This window comes from Drosophila serrata, unplaced genomic scaffold (genome assembly GCF_035046125.1).
Source record: "Drosophila serrata isolate PLE 108 unplaced genomic scaffold, ASM3504612v1 contig_272, whole genome shotgun sequence".
NCBI classification, from domain to species: domain Eukaryota; kingdom Metazoa; phylum Arthropoda; class Insecta; order Diptera; family Drosophilidae; genus Drosophila; species Drosophila serrata.
Genome location: NW_028257170.1, coordinates 6,605,692 through 6,621,051, shown reverse-complemented (window position 1 = coordinate 6,621,051; position 15,360 = coordinate 6,605,692). Strand labels below are relative to the sequence as shown.

The 15,360-nt window shown below is 42.0% G+C and overlaps 1 protein-coding gene across 2 annotated transcripts in view; it reads left to right on the top strand.

Annotated features, from left to right (window-relative positions):
* The window catches only part of dpr6 (defective proboscis extension response 6), a 143,455-nt gene that overhangs the window by 101,624 nt on the left and 26,471 nt on the right, over positions 1–15,360 (top strand). For both annotated transcript variants that reach the window (XM_020961199.2, XM_086833192.1), the window contains exons 3-6: positions 1,832–2,073; positions 5,624–5,834; positions 6,321–6,448; positions 10,297–10,465. In XM_020961199.2, coding sequence (XP_020816858.2) covers positions 1,832–2,073; positions 5,624–5,834; positions 6,321–6,448; positions 10,297–10,465 — 750 coding nt within the window. The remainder of the gene's footprint in view (positions 1–1,831; positions 2,074–5,623; positions 5,835–6,320; positions 6,449–10,296; positions 10,466–15,360) is intronic.

Sequence of the window (15,360 nt, the reverse complement as noted above, 5' to 3'; positions counted from 1 at the left end):
CAACAACCACGGCCGCACATTGAATGTCTTGGAGCCGCAGTCCGGGGGGAATAAAGGCAACATTAACATGAGAGTAGTTAACAAACCACTAAGCTCAGTAGCAACAAATACGAGACGCAGGATGGAGGATTCCGGATGCAGCAGGATGCAGTTAGACAGTCAGGGGAGCCATTGCCAGCTGGCTAAGTGGTGACTGTGGCGCGGCAGCCACTATTTTGTGGGGCAACAGATGCCAATTGCCAAGTGGAATTGTTTTGAATTAAATGCCACATTTACTCAAATTTCCTTGCCATTAAAGCATATTGAGTTAAGGGATAGAGATGGCACAGAATTATGAAAATATGAATGAGTTTATACAGGGATTTCCCTATATTTTCTGAGTGCATCTTTTGGTATTTATTTATATATAATAATAATTAATAAGTCTAGTAAATATTAATACTTTTTGTTAAAGATCAAACCATAAATTATATAGATTTCAATTTCACTCTCTGTATCGATATTTAATATCCAACTCCCACAACTTAGACACGCCCCCACATTTAGGCAAATGGTAAGGATTTCCCAGCTGCCTTTTGTTTAATGAAGCCAAAGTTGTGGGTTTATTTGTGTGCGTATGTTTAAGAGTATTTGAACGCGTGCATGTGGAAAAACAGTTTTCGAATGAATGCAAGTTTTAATCCTTGAAATATGATTTGAGTGCAAATATTTTGCATAACCATGAGCTCGACAGTGAAAAGGGTTGGCCGCAAAAAAAGGAAAACTAAGGCAAGGAAAGGAGGATCCTTGCGGTTGCAATATGCGTATTTCCCTCTCCCTCTCTGTGTGTGTGCGTGAGCAGTGACACAATTTCGCCTGCGATTTGTGTGTGTATGTGCACTTGTACTTGCCAACCGCAAACACTTCACTCGCTTGAAGGTTGCCCCCCTTTTTCCTTTATCCCCTGGTTCTACTTTTCCCGGCAAATCCTTAGCCAAAGGACCTCAGTGGCACAGTGCTCTAAACTCTGGAGAACATAACCAATAAACAAAATTTAGAAAATTTAACAAATTCCTGCACATTAATTGCACAAACGGAAAGTTAAGTCGGCAAAATGATTTAATTTTGACACCAAAGTTATTACAAATTTTTCAACAGTTTAAATCTGTGAGTCGTCACATGAAATATATTTAGAAAATTGAATTAACTTAAGCTTCCTCTTTCTGCTATAGTTTTGTGATATATCTCTTTCGAAGGATATAGTTTCAACTAGTATCTGTATATTCCTATGTACCACTGTGCTCTTGTGCCGCTGTCTGGCGCTTTAGGAACACATTGGCTCGGGCCCCTCGGACATCATTCAAATTGCGAGTAAAGGCTCACAGACCCAATACCATGGCCCCCGGGCCACTTGGATGGATGCACCTTTCGACCACAGCAAGAGTACGGAGCACTTTTAATGAGCAAAGTTTTGGGAAGAGGATAGGATGGTACTGCATCCGGAGTGTGTTACTCAGTGTGTAAAAGCCCTGGGACTTGGAGCCCGTGAGAGTGAATGAATGTAAATGTCATTTTGCGATGGCAAAAGTGTGGGTTGCATGCAACACGAATTTCTTGCCAACAGCTGCACTTTGGGTTTTTTAAATATTTTCGCTGTGAACCGCACAAAGATAAAAGGTCCTGTCCCCAGCCCCACCCCCCTTTTTGCTCACTTGAATTTGCATCTATATGTATGTATGTAGATATATACCCAGAGGGGGTTAGGCAGTGCATTTGTGTCTATTTTTTGCAGCTTTTGACTTTTTCACACACACACAGAAATTCACATGGCATTCGGTTTTTCTCATTGCAGACATGACCAACGGCGGCGTGCAGGGACCCATCGAGGGCTACAATTCGCTGGACGACCTGCTGACCACCACTCCGACAGCTGGACAGGCGGCCATGCTCCTGCCCACCGCTCCCACCGCCGCCTATACGCATCCCAAATGGATGGAGCCCTACTTTGATCCCTCGACGCCGCGCAATGTCACCGCTCTCATGGGCAAGTCCGCCTATCTTAGCTGCCGTGTGCGCAATTTGGCCAACAAAACGGTGAGTTCTGGCTAAAAGATGATGCAGTTGGAGAAAAGGGAAAAGTTTTTAAGGTTTAGAATAAAATGGGGAAATAACTAGTGTATACTTTTAGACAGAGAGGTAATCTTTAAGAGCTAAATGCTAGTGTTGGTTTGTTAAATTAATTAATCTATAATATAATGTAGTAATAAGAAAATTATGTCTTATGTACAGGTCTAGATTTTCCTCACCTGTTAGTTTGTAATATATATATTTTCTCAGTGCTTGTGTGTGTGTTGTGGTGTGGGACTTTTGGGGTTAACAGCGTACTCGTGTCGAAAAGTTTGTTGTCGTGCGTGACGACAACGAGGAGTTGACTTGCCATTAAAGTTTGTCCCCAAGTTTCAGTTATTCTCCATGCGCGGAATAATTTTTTTCTTATTTTTTTTCCTTCTTGTTTTTGGCCGTCTTTTCTGCGTTGATTTCTTGGCTGATTTCCTAACCTGGTCGACGACGCGTAGTAGACCAAAGTGTAATTCCCTTGGCATGACGGTGAAATTTTTAATTAGTTCTGTGCCCCGCCTCACCATTTATTTTACTTTTGCGGTAAGGCGACTTTCAAGTTGGCTCTAAGTTTGTTTTTTTTTTTTGTCTTTTGGAAATTTAGCAATTCCTTTTTTTCTCTGCCGCTGTTGTTGTTTTGCAATTGTTTCCTTTGTTTATCTGCTTTAATTGCTCCCTTTCCTGGGTTTTTGGTGGGGTCACAAGACAAAGGTCGGCCGTAGGCAACCTGCGACTCCACTCCCTCTCTCTACTTTCTTCCTTAAGCTTGAGCTTAATCTTCAGAGTCTCCTCCTGCTGTCACAAACAGACAAGCATAAAATATTTTTAAATGCAGAGAGAGCTAAATTAATACAGATTTTTGTATTATAAAATATATAAATTGAAACACAAGAGGAATAAAGTAAAGTACATACAGTTAAGGTAATTTTTTCCTCTGTAAGAGATTTTAAACTTTCCATTTTCCAACCGTTTTGTAACATTTAATTAGGAGCAGATGGGGGAGACCCCTCTGCCTTGCCTTAAAACGTGCCTAATGAAATGTATAATTGTCAAAGGTGACGGGGGCTCAACTTTTTTAATATGCCCGTCAGATAGGTTTATGAATAATTAGGACAAACAACAGCGGCAAGCGATTAATGAGTGGGACACACACTCGTTTGGCCCGCGGGGGATCCTTCTTATTCGCACCCAGGATAAAATTTGCATATAGATACTCGCCAATTCTCATTTTCCTTTTTCGGCTGCGGGGGGAAATGCGAGGCGATGCCAAAAACCAACAAAACTTTCAACACGCTCGCGAGTACTTGACACAAATGCGGCACCAGGAAGTGGATCCTGCTGGAAGGACTGCAACTGAACTAGGGACTGAAATGGAGATGCGGATGCGGATGCGGATGGCGTTGCAGGATGCCGTTTGCAGGCGCAACTTTTAATTTCTTGCCAAACAAAAGAGGGACGTCGAGTGGCAGTCCAAACTCACTCGCACTCGCACACACATACATGCATGCCGCTACCCTGGAGGCTAACACATACATCAACTGTTCAACCTCAAGTGGGCGCGCCTTTTTGAGCCTCGCACCGCCCCTCCTCCCCTCCTCCCCTCCGCTGCTGCCGCGGCACTTTCAATTGCATTTGAGCGCGAAATTATTTAAACAATTTCATGAAATTGCTCTCGCCGCACGCGTCAACAGCACTTGGCTCACAGTCCGAGTTGCACGGACCCAAAAGTTGGCCCGCCACAGAGCAGAGCAGCACCCTAGACCACCCTAAAGTACCCTCTGTCCCCTGCCCCTGCATCCCCTCCCTGGGAGTTCAGAGGCTCCCCGAACCGAGCACGACTTGCAACTTGAAGCGGAATGTCGAGCTGTTGTTGCCTGCTGCTAGTATTGCTGTTGCTGTTTATGCTGTTGCACACAGGGAGAAAAATGTTGTACAACATTTGCTATATAATAAATAAATTATAAAAAATCTAAAGTCTTGAAAGATGTATATATTTACAAATATAAATGTTTGAGTAAGAGCAACTATGTATTAGGTAACATGAAATATATTTAAATTCATTGAGTTAAGATGTTCCTGTAACTAATTAATAATATTATTAATGGTTTTCAGAGTGTCTTATAAGTTTTGTAATTTTGTATTGAATTTATATTCCTACTAGTAAAAACTATAATTTTGTTCAAGTTACCACATATTTTCCCGCTGTGCAACATTTGCTGTTCATATTGTGGAGGCGTTGCTGCTAATATGAAACCAACCGCCTTTGGGGTTGGGCTTCATGGCTCGGGGAGGGGGGCGTGGCTCCATTACAGCACCGCATGCAGCGCAGCGTGCACTTGTTAATTACGCTTTAATTTGTTGCGTAAAATGTTTGTTTAATGGCAGCGTTGTCGCTGCAAAGTGTGTGTGAGTGTATGTAGTGTGTGCGGTATGTTGTGCGAGTTGTCAAAAGTGCGAGAGGGCCATGTTTTTCTCACTTTTATGCACTCCTAGAGCACCAAACTGAACTAAAACTGAAAAGCAGAGCAGACCATCATCATACCGAAAAACCTACACTATTGTTCCAGGCCCTCGAAAGTATGCAGCAGCAACATTTCGTATAATTAAACGCACGCACGCACCCATCATTGTGGGGGCTTTTATTTTTAGAGGGTGCAGGAAGGTATATAGAGAGAGAGAGAGAGAGACACACCCTGCTGGCTGTCAAGTGCGATAATTTTGCATTTACATTTGACTTAATAAGTTTACACAAGCCCAGGCAAGGCAGCCAGCCCAGGCAGAGTTGGGGCTTACAAAGTTATCTCTGTGCACCGCAAAACTACTTAAAAAGTTTGCGATAATTAAGCAAAGCTCAAAACAGCTCGAGCACGACCAGTGTGTAGTGTGTGGCTCCACAGCAACAGCTTCCCGGGGTAATTCCGCTGAGATTCGGCGGGTCTTAGCCTCTCAAAAATTTCCCCCTTCGGCAAGTGCGTCACACATTGCTCATACGTCACGTTCGCCACGGCCAAAAATTCATGCCAAAATGATGCAAAAACTTTTTTATCGCGCACACACCCTTTACGCCGCCTGCATCGCGGCTTAATCTTCGTACTTTATTCGATTTTGATAACACTGCGCCGGCAATTCGTTTTCAATTGCTGCATTTTTAATGCGACCAAGCCCAAGGAGCTGTCGTGGAGAGTAATGGCCTGTGATTTCCCAAGTTTTAAAATATGGCCAGAACTTTTAATGTCACTTGGCTAATTGAATTAGAATTGAAAATTCTAGCTTTACTAGAGATTAAGATAAGACTTTATGAAATATGTGAATTATTATCAAGTTAAATTCCTCTGACTCTGGCTCAATTCATTTGTAAATAAATATATATAAATCAAGTTAAATTAAATTCCTCTCCAAGGTAGCTTCAACTTGAATTGATTAACAACAATTTAAGTAAACTACCCAAAGTGCAACCTTTTCAATTTAGCCTCTTTTTTTACGAGAGAGAGAGTACATTGTTTTACCCATGTTGATGGTTTTGCAGGTATCCTGGATCCGTCACCGTGACATCCACATACTGACCGTGGGCTCGTACACATATACCTCCGACCAGCGGTTCCAGGCCACTCACCACCAGGACACCGAGGACTGGACGCTCCAGATAAAGTGGGCCCAGAAACGGGACGCGGGCATGTACGAGTGCCAGATATCGACGCAGCCGGTTCGCAGTTATTTCGTTCGCCTGAATGTCGTCGGTGAGTATCGGGGGAGTCCCATTTCCCAATCCCCAAAACCCTCTGTCCGATTGGGGTTCGGTTTCGGTCTCAGCCCGGGCTTCATAAAAAAATCAACCATTTGTCGTCGCAAATAACAAAAGGGCACTCGCCAAGCGGCAGATGAGTAAAAAAAGAAAAACGAGAGGGAAAAGAAAAAACGAAGTTGTTGAACAAATAAATTACACACAGCAAACGAGTGAGCAACACGCACGGCCAAGGAATTGCGATGGCGATGTCGATGGAACGTCGAGGACTTGGTTTTTATACGACAATAATTCCATTTTATCTCGTACTTTATTATTCTACAGTGCCAGGCAGCCTTCCAGCCAGCCGGGATCCACCTAGGCGACTCCTGCTCATCGTCATCACCATCGTCCTTTATTTTTTTCCCCCCGAAAAACAACGCTTTTTCATGCACTTACTTTTGCTCGCCTTTTCTCTATCTTTTTCGGTGTGTGTCTCCAGTGCCAACGGCCACCATCCTGGGAGGTCCTGACCTTCACGTTGATAAAGGCAGCACCATAAATCTCACTTGCACTGTAAAATTCAGCCCCGAACCGCCGGCCTACATCTTCTGGTATCATCACGAGGAGGTAATTAAAGTTTATTGTTACATTCCCTTTCAGAGCCTTTCAAGTGTCCACTGAAAGTACCTACCTTAAACATGACTCTTGGGTGGTTTAAAGGTAAATCTAGGTGGCTTTAGGTAAACAATACAATACAATTTTATTTTATAGAATTATTATATAGAATTTAAATTTCAATCCTAGTGGAGATGAATAAATAATGCAGCTGCCAATTGACTTATCTTTGATTACTTAGATAGTAAATTGATTTAATTATGAGTTTAAGTTTCAGGCTCTGTAAAGTTTATTTTTCTTATTAATCAAATTAAAATATAATTGGAATCAGCAAGTTAGCACCTCTAATTGCGTTCAACAATTACATATCAATTGCCTTCATTTATTTTAGCCTTCTCTGAACTTTTCTAATTGCTCTCGTCAACTTCCTAACAATGACATATATGCCATTTGCCAAGTTATGACCAGTCTGAAACTTCGATCCTTGGTAAAACTACCTTCCGTTGCTCATACGCCACCGGGTGTCGGGAGATGTTACACATGTGCATGGCCCCATCACATCCTTGTCCGAGTCTCGCGGAACCCTCATCAGATTTGTCGTACCGCACTCCCTCAACGTCAACGTCAGCGTTATTTAAACGTCAGCTGTTGTTATTTTAATGAGTGAATCAACGCGCCCCCGCATATCCTGCGTCCTTCACACATGCAAATGCAAATGCGATGCCAAGCAGGGACGAAGGAAAGAACTGTGTCAATGGCGCTTGGCGGACAGGTTATGTTTAAATTACCGGCGAGGGGGGTTAAAGGAGAGCAAAAACAGAATATTCAGATCGACATTATTTGGGGCAAAAGCTTAGTTGTCCTTCACGTACGGCTCCTGGTCCTGGTCCTGATCCAGCTTCGGCCAATTAGCCCTGTTGTCTTAGTCAAGTTAAGCAGCATCAACGGCTGCCCGGCTAATTGCAGAGTGGCAAGTGCTAAGTGCGCCTGAATCCGCAACAGTTGCACGCTAATTGCAATGCTAAAGCCAAACAAAATATCAACAAAAAATGCAGAGTGAAAAAAAGGACGAAGGATGCCAGCGTGTTAAATGCGCTGCTCACACAAATCCTGCTCCTGCTGCTGCTTCTGCTGCTCACTTCTTTGCCAGCTTGGCCACTTGGCGTATTTTAATGTATTCCTGGAATTTTCTAATTAAAATCCTTGCAGCCCTGGCCCACCTGTCCGTGTGCGCCGCAGGAACCTTAACGCGTCCTTGCTGCAGGCTTTTGTAAAGTCCTGTACTGTCCTTTCCCCCTTCGCTCCTTGCCACGTTTCGTGCTCGCCGCTCCTTGCTCCATGCCCTGTGCACACGGATTATTTACGATCCATGCAAATTTGCTGTTAATTAGTTTAATGGATGGATAAACTCAGTTGATGCACTTCCACTCTCGCACCGCAGCTGAAATGTATGCAGCACTTTTTCCTCGCACTTCCGCTGGCTAATTGTAATTAACGTGTTGCATACTATCCCAGCCCGTGCCTCACCTCACCACGCCTTTCCTGAGGTCACACAAGTCGACAGGACACGTGGCATATGGGGCTAATTCCGTGAAATATTTGGCATTTTTCCATCCACCACGGCCACTCAGCTACTCGGCCACGGTTACCTGGCCATCGGCTTATAGCCAGGGTATTGGGTGCCTTCACTTCAGGTTGCTTCGAGTGGAATTTCAAATCGCAGGGCTCCTCTTCTCTTCTCTTGTTTTTTGCACTTGCCTCTCACATTTCAGTTTTATGTACTGAGGATTTTTACGGCCTTCGGTTTGTTTGCCTTTTATGCTCGAAAAATATGCGGGCGATTATTGTGTTGAGAAGTGCCACATAAATCGGATATATGCGCATTTTCAATGAGCTACAAACATTTTACACAAATATTTTATATGTACATTTGTACAGTGTTTTTTTGCCATTGTATTATATCCAGCTGGATATATACATATATATATATTATTGTTTCGCTTTGTTTGTGCCTGCTTTTCCTGCCACATTTCCCATCCAATCGGATCCCCCGATTGGAGAAGTCAGGATGAGCCCCAGCGTACTCGGCTGAACTGAACTGAACTGAACCAGCTGCAGTTGTCATGAAAATTGCAAACGGCACGCCATGAATTTTTAAGCTCCCTCGGTGGCAAAATGTTTTTTCAATTTATCAAATGACAAACTGCAGATTCGCATTTATTTTTTATTCTCCTCTGTCACACTGCCCTCTCGCCTTATTTCTGTTATTATTCCCTTACCCCAACTCTACTGTCGCCCACTCATTAACTAATTTATGCCGAAGGGCGAGATATTATAATACAAATATGATATTTATGCCAGAGTCAGCAGTAATGGGGCCACGGATATCGTGTCCCGACTGATAGGCAAACTTTTCACTTGCCGAAAAGTTTTTTGCGACCAAGTTTGTGTCATTTTCATTGTTTTCATGACTGATACCTAGGATAAAGAGGGTATGATGAAAGTCGTACTAAAGAAAAGGTATAAAAAATATATATTATAGAACTTAAAAAATTTAATTTTTATTAACCTCAAGTCATAATCCTTAACCAGGAAATAAAATCCCATTCCCAATGCCCTTCAATATGATTTCGATGATTGCGCAATCAAGGCATTACCCTAATCGGTATCAATGGATTCATTTTAGCCAATTTCCTGCTGTAGTTCCTTTATGTCTATATCTATTTAGCCATCGTCATCATTAGCAGTGACGCTAACTTTTCTTTCATTCTTCATAGAATCAGCAAATGTTGTCGATTAGTTGGGATTAGACGGCAAATTATGCGCCAGACAGTTTTCCCCGAAGCGACTTGGCCAAGGGGTTGTGTGGGCCACATCTCATTTCCGCAGTTGTTTTTAGACATCTTCTCGTTTCTTCGTCTTTTTTTTGCTGTCCTCTCCTCTGGCTTTTGGCTTTAGTCTTTCAGCCAAAGTCTTTGCCCTGTCAGCGGCATTATGTGTTAATATCAATTCTCTGTCAGCTCCTTGCTACGAGTATCCTGAACTTTGCACCCTCTCTGCCCGCCAGGGGGAGCGACTTAATATGCATTCAGCTGCTGTTAGCGGCAGGACCTCGACAGGACCTCCATGCTATCCTATCCCTGCCGCCATGCACAGATCGATAATCGGGATGGCAAGCAATAACCATAATGAGGTGGAGCCTCCTGCTTGGGGCCCTGCTCTTGTTGCTCCTGCTGCTCCTGTTTCTATATATATATATATATGTGTATATATTCGGCTTTATTCTGCCTGATTTGCATGGAACTTCACGCGATCTTTGATGTCGAGAGTTAACCTTAATCACGAACACAGAGTCATCGAATTCCAATTAAAATCACAATTTCTACGGGTGTCAGTCAATGGCAGCTGTTGCCAAGTCTCGTGTATTTTCTTACACCTTCAATTATTTTGCAATTCAAAGTTATATTTTACACACTGATGAGGGGAAGAAGAAGTATAAGTTGACATTTTACTGAGATTTGTTTAAATAAAAGATATTCCAAGTATAAATCCTTCTAAAGTAATAGAGTTTTTAAAAGGTATTCTTTACATCTTGTTTTATATTTCGTTTTTATTTAGGGTATAATTTCAATAAACACTAGGAGTGAAAGTAAAATTAACACTTATTTTTCTGCAAGATTATTTAATTTTCTGCACAGTTTTTAAAGCAAGCCAAAAAAAAAACCCAAAGTCATTAGAAAATTTCGGTGGCACAGCCGTTGCAACAAGATTTTCGCTGTCTGGCCCTCATTGTTTTGACATTATTGTGTATGCGAAATGTACTCACGACTTGCCCCCAAAAACTCCTCCTCCATTTGCAGGTCATTAATTATGATTCATCAAGAGGCGGCGTGTCGGTAATTACCGAAAAGGGCGATGTGACAACCTCATTTCTGCTCATCCAGAATGCAGATCTGGCCGATTCGGGCAAATATTCCTGTGCGCCCTCCAATGCAGATGTTGCCAGTGTGCGTGTGCATGTCCTAAATGGTAAGTACCCACTTCCAGCTCTCCCTCTCTATGTAGCAACCAGCAACCAGCTACCATATCCCAGTGCCCCCAAATCCAAAATCCGAATAAACCAAATGGAGGGCCCCGAAAATTGTAGCCATCCTTTGGGCAAATACTCGAATGCCCCGCCCATGAAATGCTATTTGTATGAGAGCGCTCTCGCATTAACTGACAAACGAACCCGACAGTCGTCCAACGGGCTGTCCTTTTTGTATCCCTTGTTGCGTTTCAGGCACCGATGCACACACAAAAATCACATTTAACTGAATCATTTGGAATACAACAAATTACATACGCAATTTTGTATTAAATTAAATACACTATTTGATGGGAATCTACATTACTTGGAAGCAAGCTCTGGAAGAAAGGTCTTCTTTTGATGTCTAAAAAATTTTAATTAGGAATTCTACAATTAGGGTGCATGCTTAACATTTATAATAATATTGAATTTAATTTTTTCTTCTTAAAGTAGATTAAAAAAAACTAAAGAAATACAACATCTTTGTTTAGTATTTAAATATAAAGTCATGGGTATATCAATAAAACACTCAAATAAGCTTTGAGAAGTTAACTCTTTTTTAAGTTCATGGAACATGAAATCTTTAAGAAAATTAAGGGTTAAACATTCTTCAAATTCAATTTTAGCTATTGAGGAACACTCAAACGAAACGCTTTTTTAATTAATAAGATTATGTTAACATTAATAAAAGTATCCCTAAAAGAATTAAATGCTTTAAATGAAGCTTTCCCCAAAAAGGCACATTTATGATTCAATAAATAATATTTACATCCAGAATGTATCGTTTTTTTTCGAAATTTGGTTACCATTTTCTAGATTGTCTAAATATCAGATTTCCAATATTTACATATATTTCTCCCAGTGTGATAAATTTTCAAATGTGCCCGGCAGCGTTTAAATTTTGCATTTGAATACATGTATCCGTGACAGGGCGTTACCCAGCGGGACGTTTTATGAAGTCAAAATGGTCCTGGCCCCGGGGCCAGATCCGCCGTTTGACCAGTTTACACCAACCCAACCTAGATGACCAGATGACCAGCAAACCACTGACTCTCTGACCGCCTTGACCCACTGAAAGTGAACCAGAGAGAGCCCAAGTCCCGATTCGGGGCTTCCGATTGCAATTTCAGCTCATTTCCGCCTGCATGCAGGATGCGATGCGCTGCCCGTGACTCTTTCACAATTGACCAGACCGGGCCGAGAGTCCTTAATAAATTGTGCAGGAACTAAGCTTAGTTCGCCTGATTTCCACCAGGACCGCCGCAAAAGTGCAGCTCGGGCCAGCGGCAAACTCTACTCTGAATTTGGCCCAATTTCGGCTGAAGTTGCTATGTGACCCGCGGGATTGGGGGATGTTTTGTAGCGGGTTCAGAGCACATAATCGCATCAATTATGAGCAAATTAATTAGCACACTGCGGTTAATTGCAGTTAAGTGACTGCCAGCCAGCCAGACTGAGTTGTGAGTTTACCAGGCTCCGGGGAAAGGATATTCAAGCCACCCCGAGTCCTTGCCACCATCACTTTCCATTACACGCAGACGGAAAAACACCAGGATAGACACGGGAAAAATAAATATTAAATGTAAATTGATAATATTAAAAAATTAATTATTCAAAAGTGGAGTGTAGGTAAGCTTTCTTGAGTTAAAAATAATAACAAGACAAAGATAATACTTCATAGCCAGAAAATGTTACGTATACGTAACCTTTACGCCAGAAAATATTACGTATACTTAAAGGTTACGTTAATATTACGTATACGTAAAGGTTACGTTAATATTACGTATATGTAAAGGTTACGTTAATATTACGTATACGTAAAAGTTACGTTAATGTTGCGTATACGTAAAGGTTACGTTAATATAACGTATACGTAAAAGTTACGTTAATGTTACGTATACGTAAAGGTTACATATACGTAATATTTTCTGACTCTTTTAAATACTTAGAAAAATGTAGTTTCTTATATCATTTATATCCAAAATTTCTGCCTGTGTACGCACTGAGACAAAGACGGATGCCGGCGACATTTACAAATTGCGAGTGGGACTGGCAAAAGGAATTGTTGCAATTTGCCAGCATAATCGCTGTCGATCGGCGTGGATTTGACACAGTTAAAATAAATTACGTAATTGTAAAGACCAGAGACAACAACAAAAACAACCAGGGGAAATCCCACCAGTAGCAGCAGCAGCAGCAACAACAACAACACTGGATCCCAACAATGCCAGCGAATGCTATAGAATTTTAACTTTAACGGAGGAGGGATTGGGTTGCGGATGCCAGGGAGAAGGAGGGAGAGGAGGGAGGGATCAACCGGAAAAGGAAATGAAGGGGGCACGTTTTTCAATCATGCTAACAGCACCATGGTGACCCTGCCCCACCCACACCCACATTCACACCCCCACCATCCTTAACCCACTGCCGTCGACGACCAGCGTTTGCCGCAAATGGACCGCAAATGGCAACGTGCGGAAATCCATGCTGTTGCCATTGTAAACGTTTGCCAGCCATTATGCATGAATGCATAGAAATAGAAAATAGCAGCAGAAAAGCGCGGAAAAGCGGGGGGAAAAATGGGGGGGGGGGGTGAAAAACTGTAGAGCAATGTGAGGCTTCTAACATCCAGCATTCAGGTGCTTCGTTGGCCGATAGTGGGTTAACAAACAAAATAATGAAGCAACAGCGCCCAGTCAAAGGCCGCGCTACCCGTGGAAAAACAGAAAATGGTCACAGGATATACGAGTTTGCACTTTTCCGGATGTTCTAAACGCAACAGCGATAAGCCGGAGACTGGAATGCCATGTTCATTGCAGATATCTATGGCTTTTGAAGGGGTAGCAAAAATTCTCAAAAGAATAATAAATATCTTTTACGGGAAAATTTAAATTAAAACAGGCATAATTTAAAAGGAAAGCTGAGCTTAAAGATAAGGATAAATTCAAAGAGAACACATATATAATAAAACAAAATATTTCAATGACTTTTCAAATATTCTTGACCTTCTCACCTTATAAGATAAACTACTGTTGATAATAAATAAAATATTTAAAAGGTTTAAAAATTGATCACTAAAAATATACATTTAAAAATTAAAAACTCTATTAAAAACATTACAAAAAACAAAAAACCTTCAATAATAAAAAATAATTACAGCTTTTATGACTATATAACATATCCAGATTTAAATTGCTTCTCGGAAAAATAAAATCTCAAATTGTTTTGTTAATAAAAACAAGTTTCTGGTCGAGATTAGCTCTGGAAAAACTATTGTCCCTTTTTTGTTTTGGAAAAAGCTTAACGACAAAGCCATTAAGGTTATTGAAAACAAATTTGTTGAGCGGATTAACAAATCCGAAATATGTTGTCGAGCGAATGCCTTTTGTTGGCCAACTTGTTTGTTGCGGCATGGTGTGTCCTTTATGGTGTTTGGACTGCTGCTTTACACAAGCGTAATCTGGATAAAAGTCAGATTATCTATATATGGATCCTGGGAAATGGAAATGGAATTTCGGATGCGACCTTCGACCGTTCCAACACACAAACATACACACATTGTGTCCGAGTGGGTCGAAGGCCATTCGAATTGAAGCGTTAATGGCACAAACAAGGGCCTCATGTTGTGACAGGCAAACAAAACGCAGCTCCGAATTTGGCTTCGAGAAACGTTCCTGCCAATTGTCCATTTGGCATCAGCATAAGCAGGACTCGTCGTCCTTCACAAGTCCCAGACTCTTTCAGGCCAAGTTATGCATGGATCACCATGGTTTTGAGCGGGTGATGAGAGCCTGCCCAGACATTTTCTGCACATCGTCCTCGATTGTCAGTTTGTGTGAAGGGAAATCCTGAGCAGTGGTCAGTGGTGTCCTTCACATTACTGGAAACGGAAGGAAGTTCTTTAAATGATTGTATATAAGATTCAAAGAGGAAACTCTGTTGTAAGTTTAATTATATATTATTTTGAGGAAGGTAATTGCAGTGAAAATCGAGCATTAATTTTAATCAATTTTACATCACATAATAAATAATATTATATTCAAAACAAACTTACCCAAATGCAATGCTAATGATTGCAGCATCCTTTCCCCGCGTAGTCCAGCTCTTCGCTTTATATGTAGTTCGTAAATATTTTCCCTTGTTTTCCCTGCACTTCGACAGGACCTACAGAGAGCTGTCAGAAACAGGATATGCGGAGCATCTGCCTTGGGGATCCCAAGTTGAAACTAGATTTTCCCCTTTCAGCCACACCACATTAGTCGGAATTCTAAGGGAGTGTCTACTAAGAGAGAGCGTGCCATTAAATTTGATATGGAAACCACAGCCAAAGACCACGGTGCAAGTGCACTGGATGTGCCCGTCAATCAGGCAACAATTGGGTAAATCAGGACGCTGTGCGGATGCGGACTATGTCCAGCCTCGGTGCGTCGTCGGAATGCCTAAACAGGTTGTTTGCCCTATTTGCGCTGATGATTTCGATGCATTTGCCAGCACAGGAGACAGCCAGGCAGGATGGGTTCCTGCCTCTGAGTGGGGGCAGGGGGCATGGGCTTCCAGCAGCCAGCTGCCACCTGCCATCGTCCACCTACCACCTCCTTCAGGCCAGGCTCCCTTCAATTACGCCTGATGCAGAGGTGAGTCGTGGCCGGGCATATTGATATTTGGGCGACGGACAAGAATCGGCTGCCTCGCAGTTTACACTTGAGAAATCAAACGGAATCCCTGGCCGTGTCACGACAAATGTCCTGCCATCTGATCCCACCGAAAGTATAGGAAGCTAGCACAAAATCCCAAGGAATAAAGTTCGAGTTTCGATTTATTTTGCGCCAGTTTGAAATTTCTTTGGCTACGAGGACTA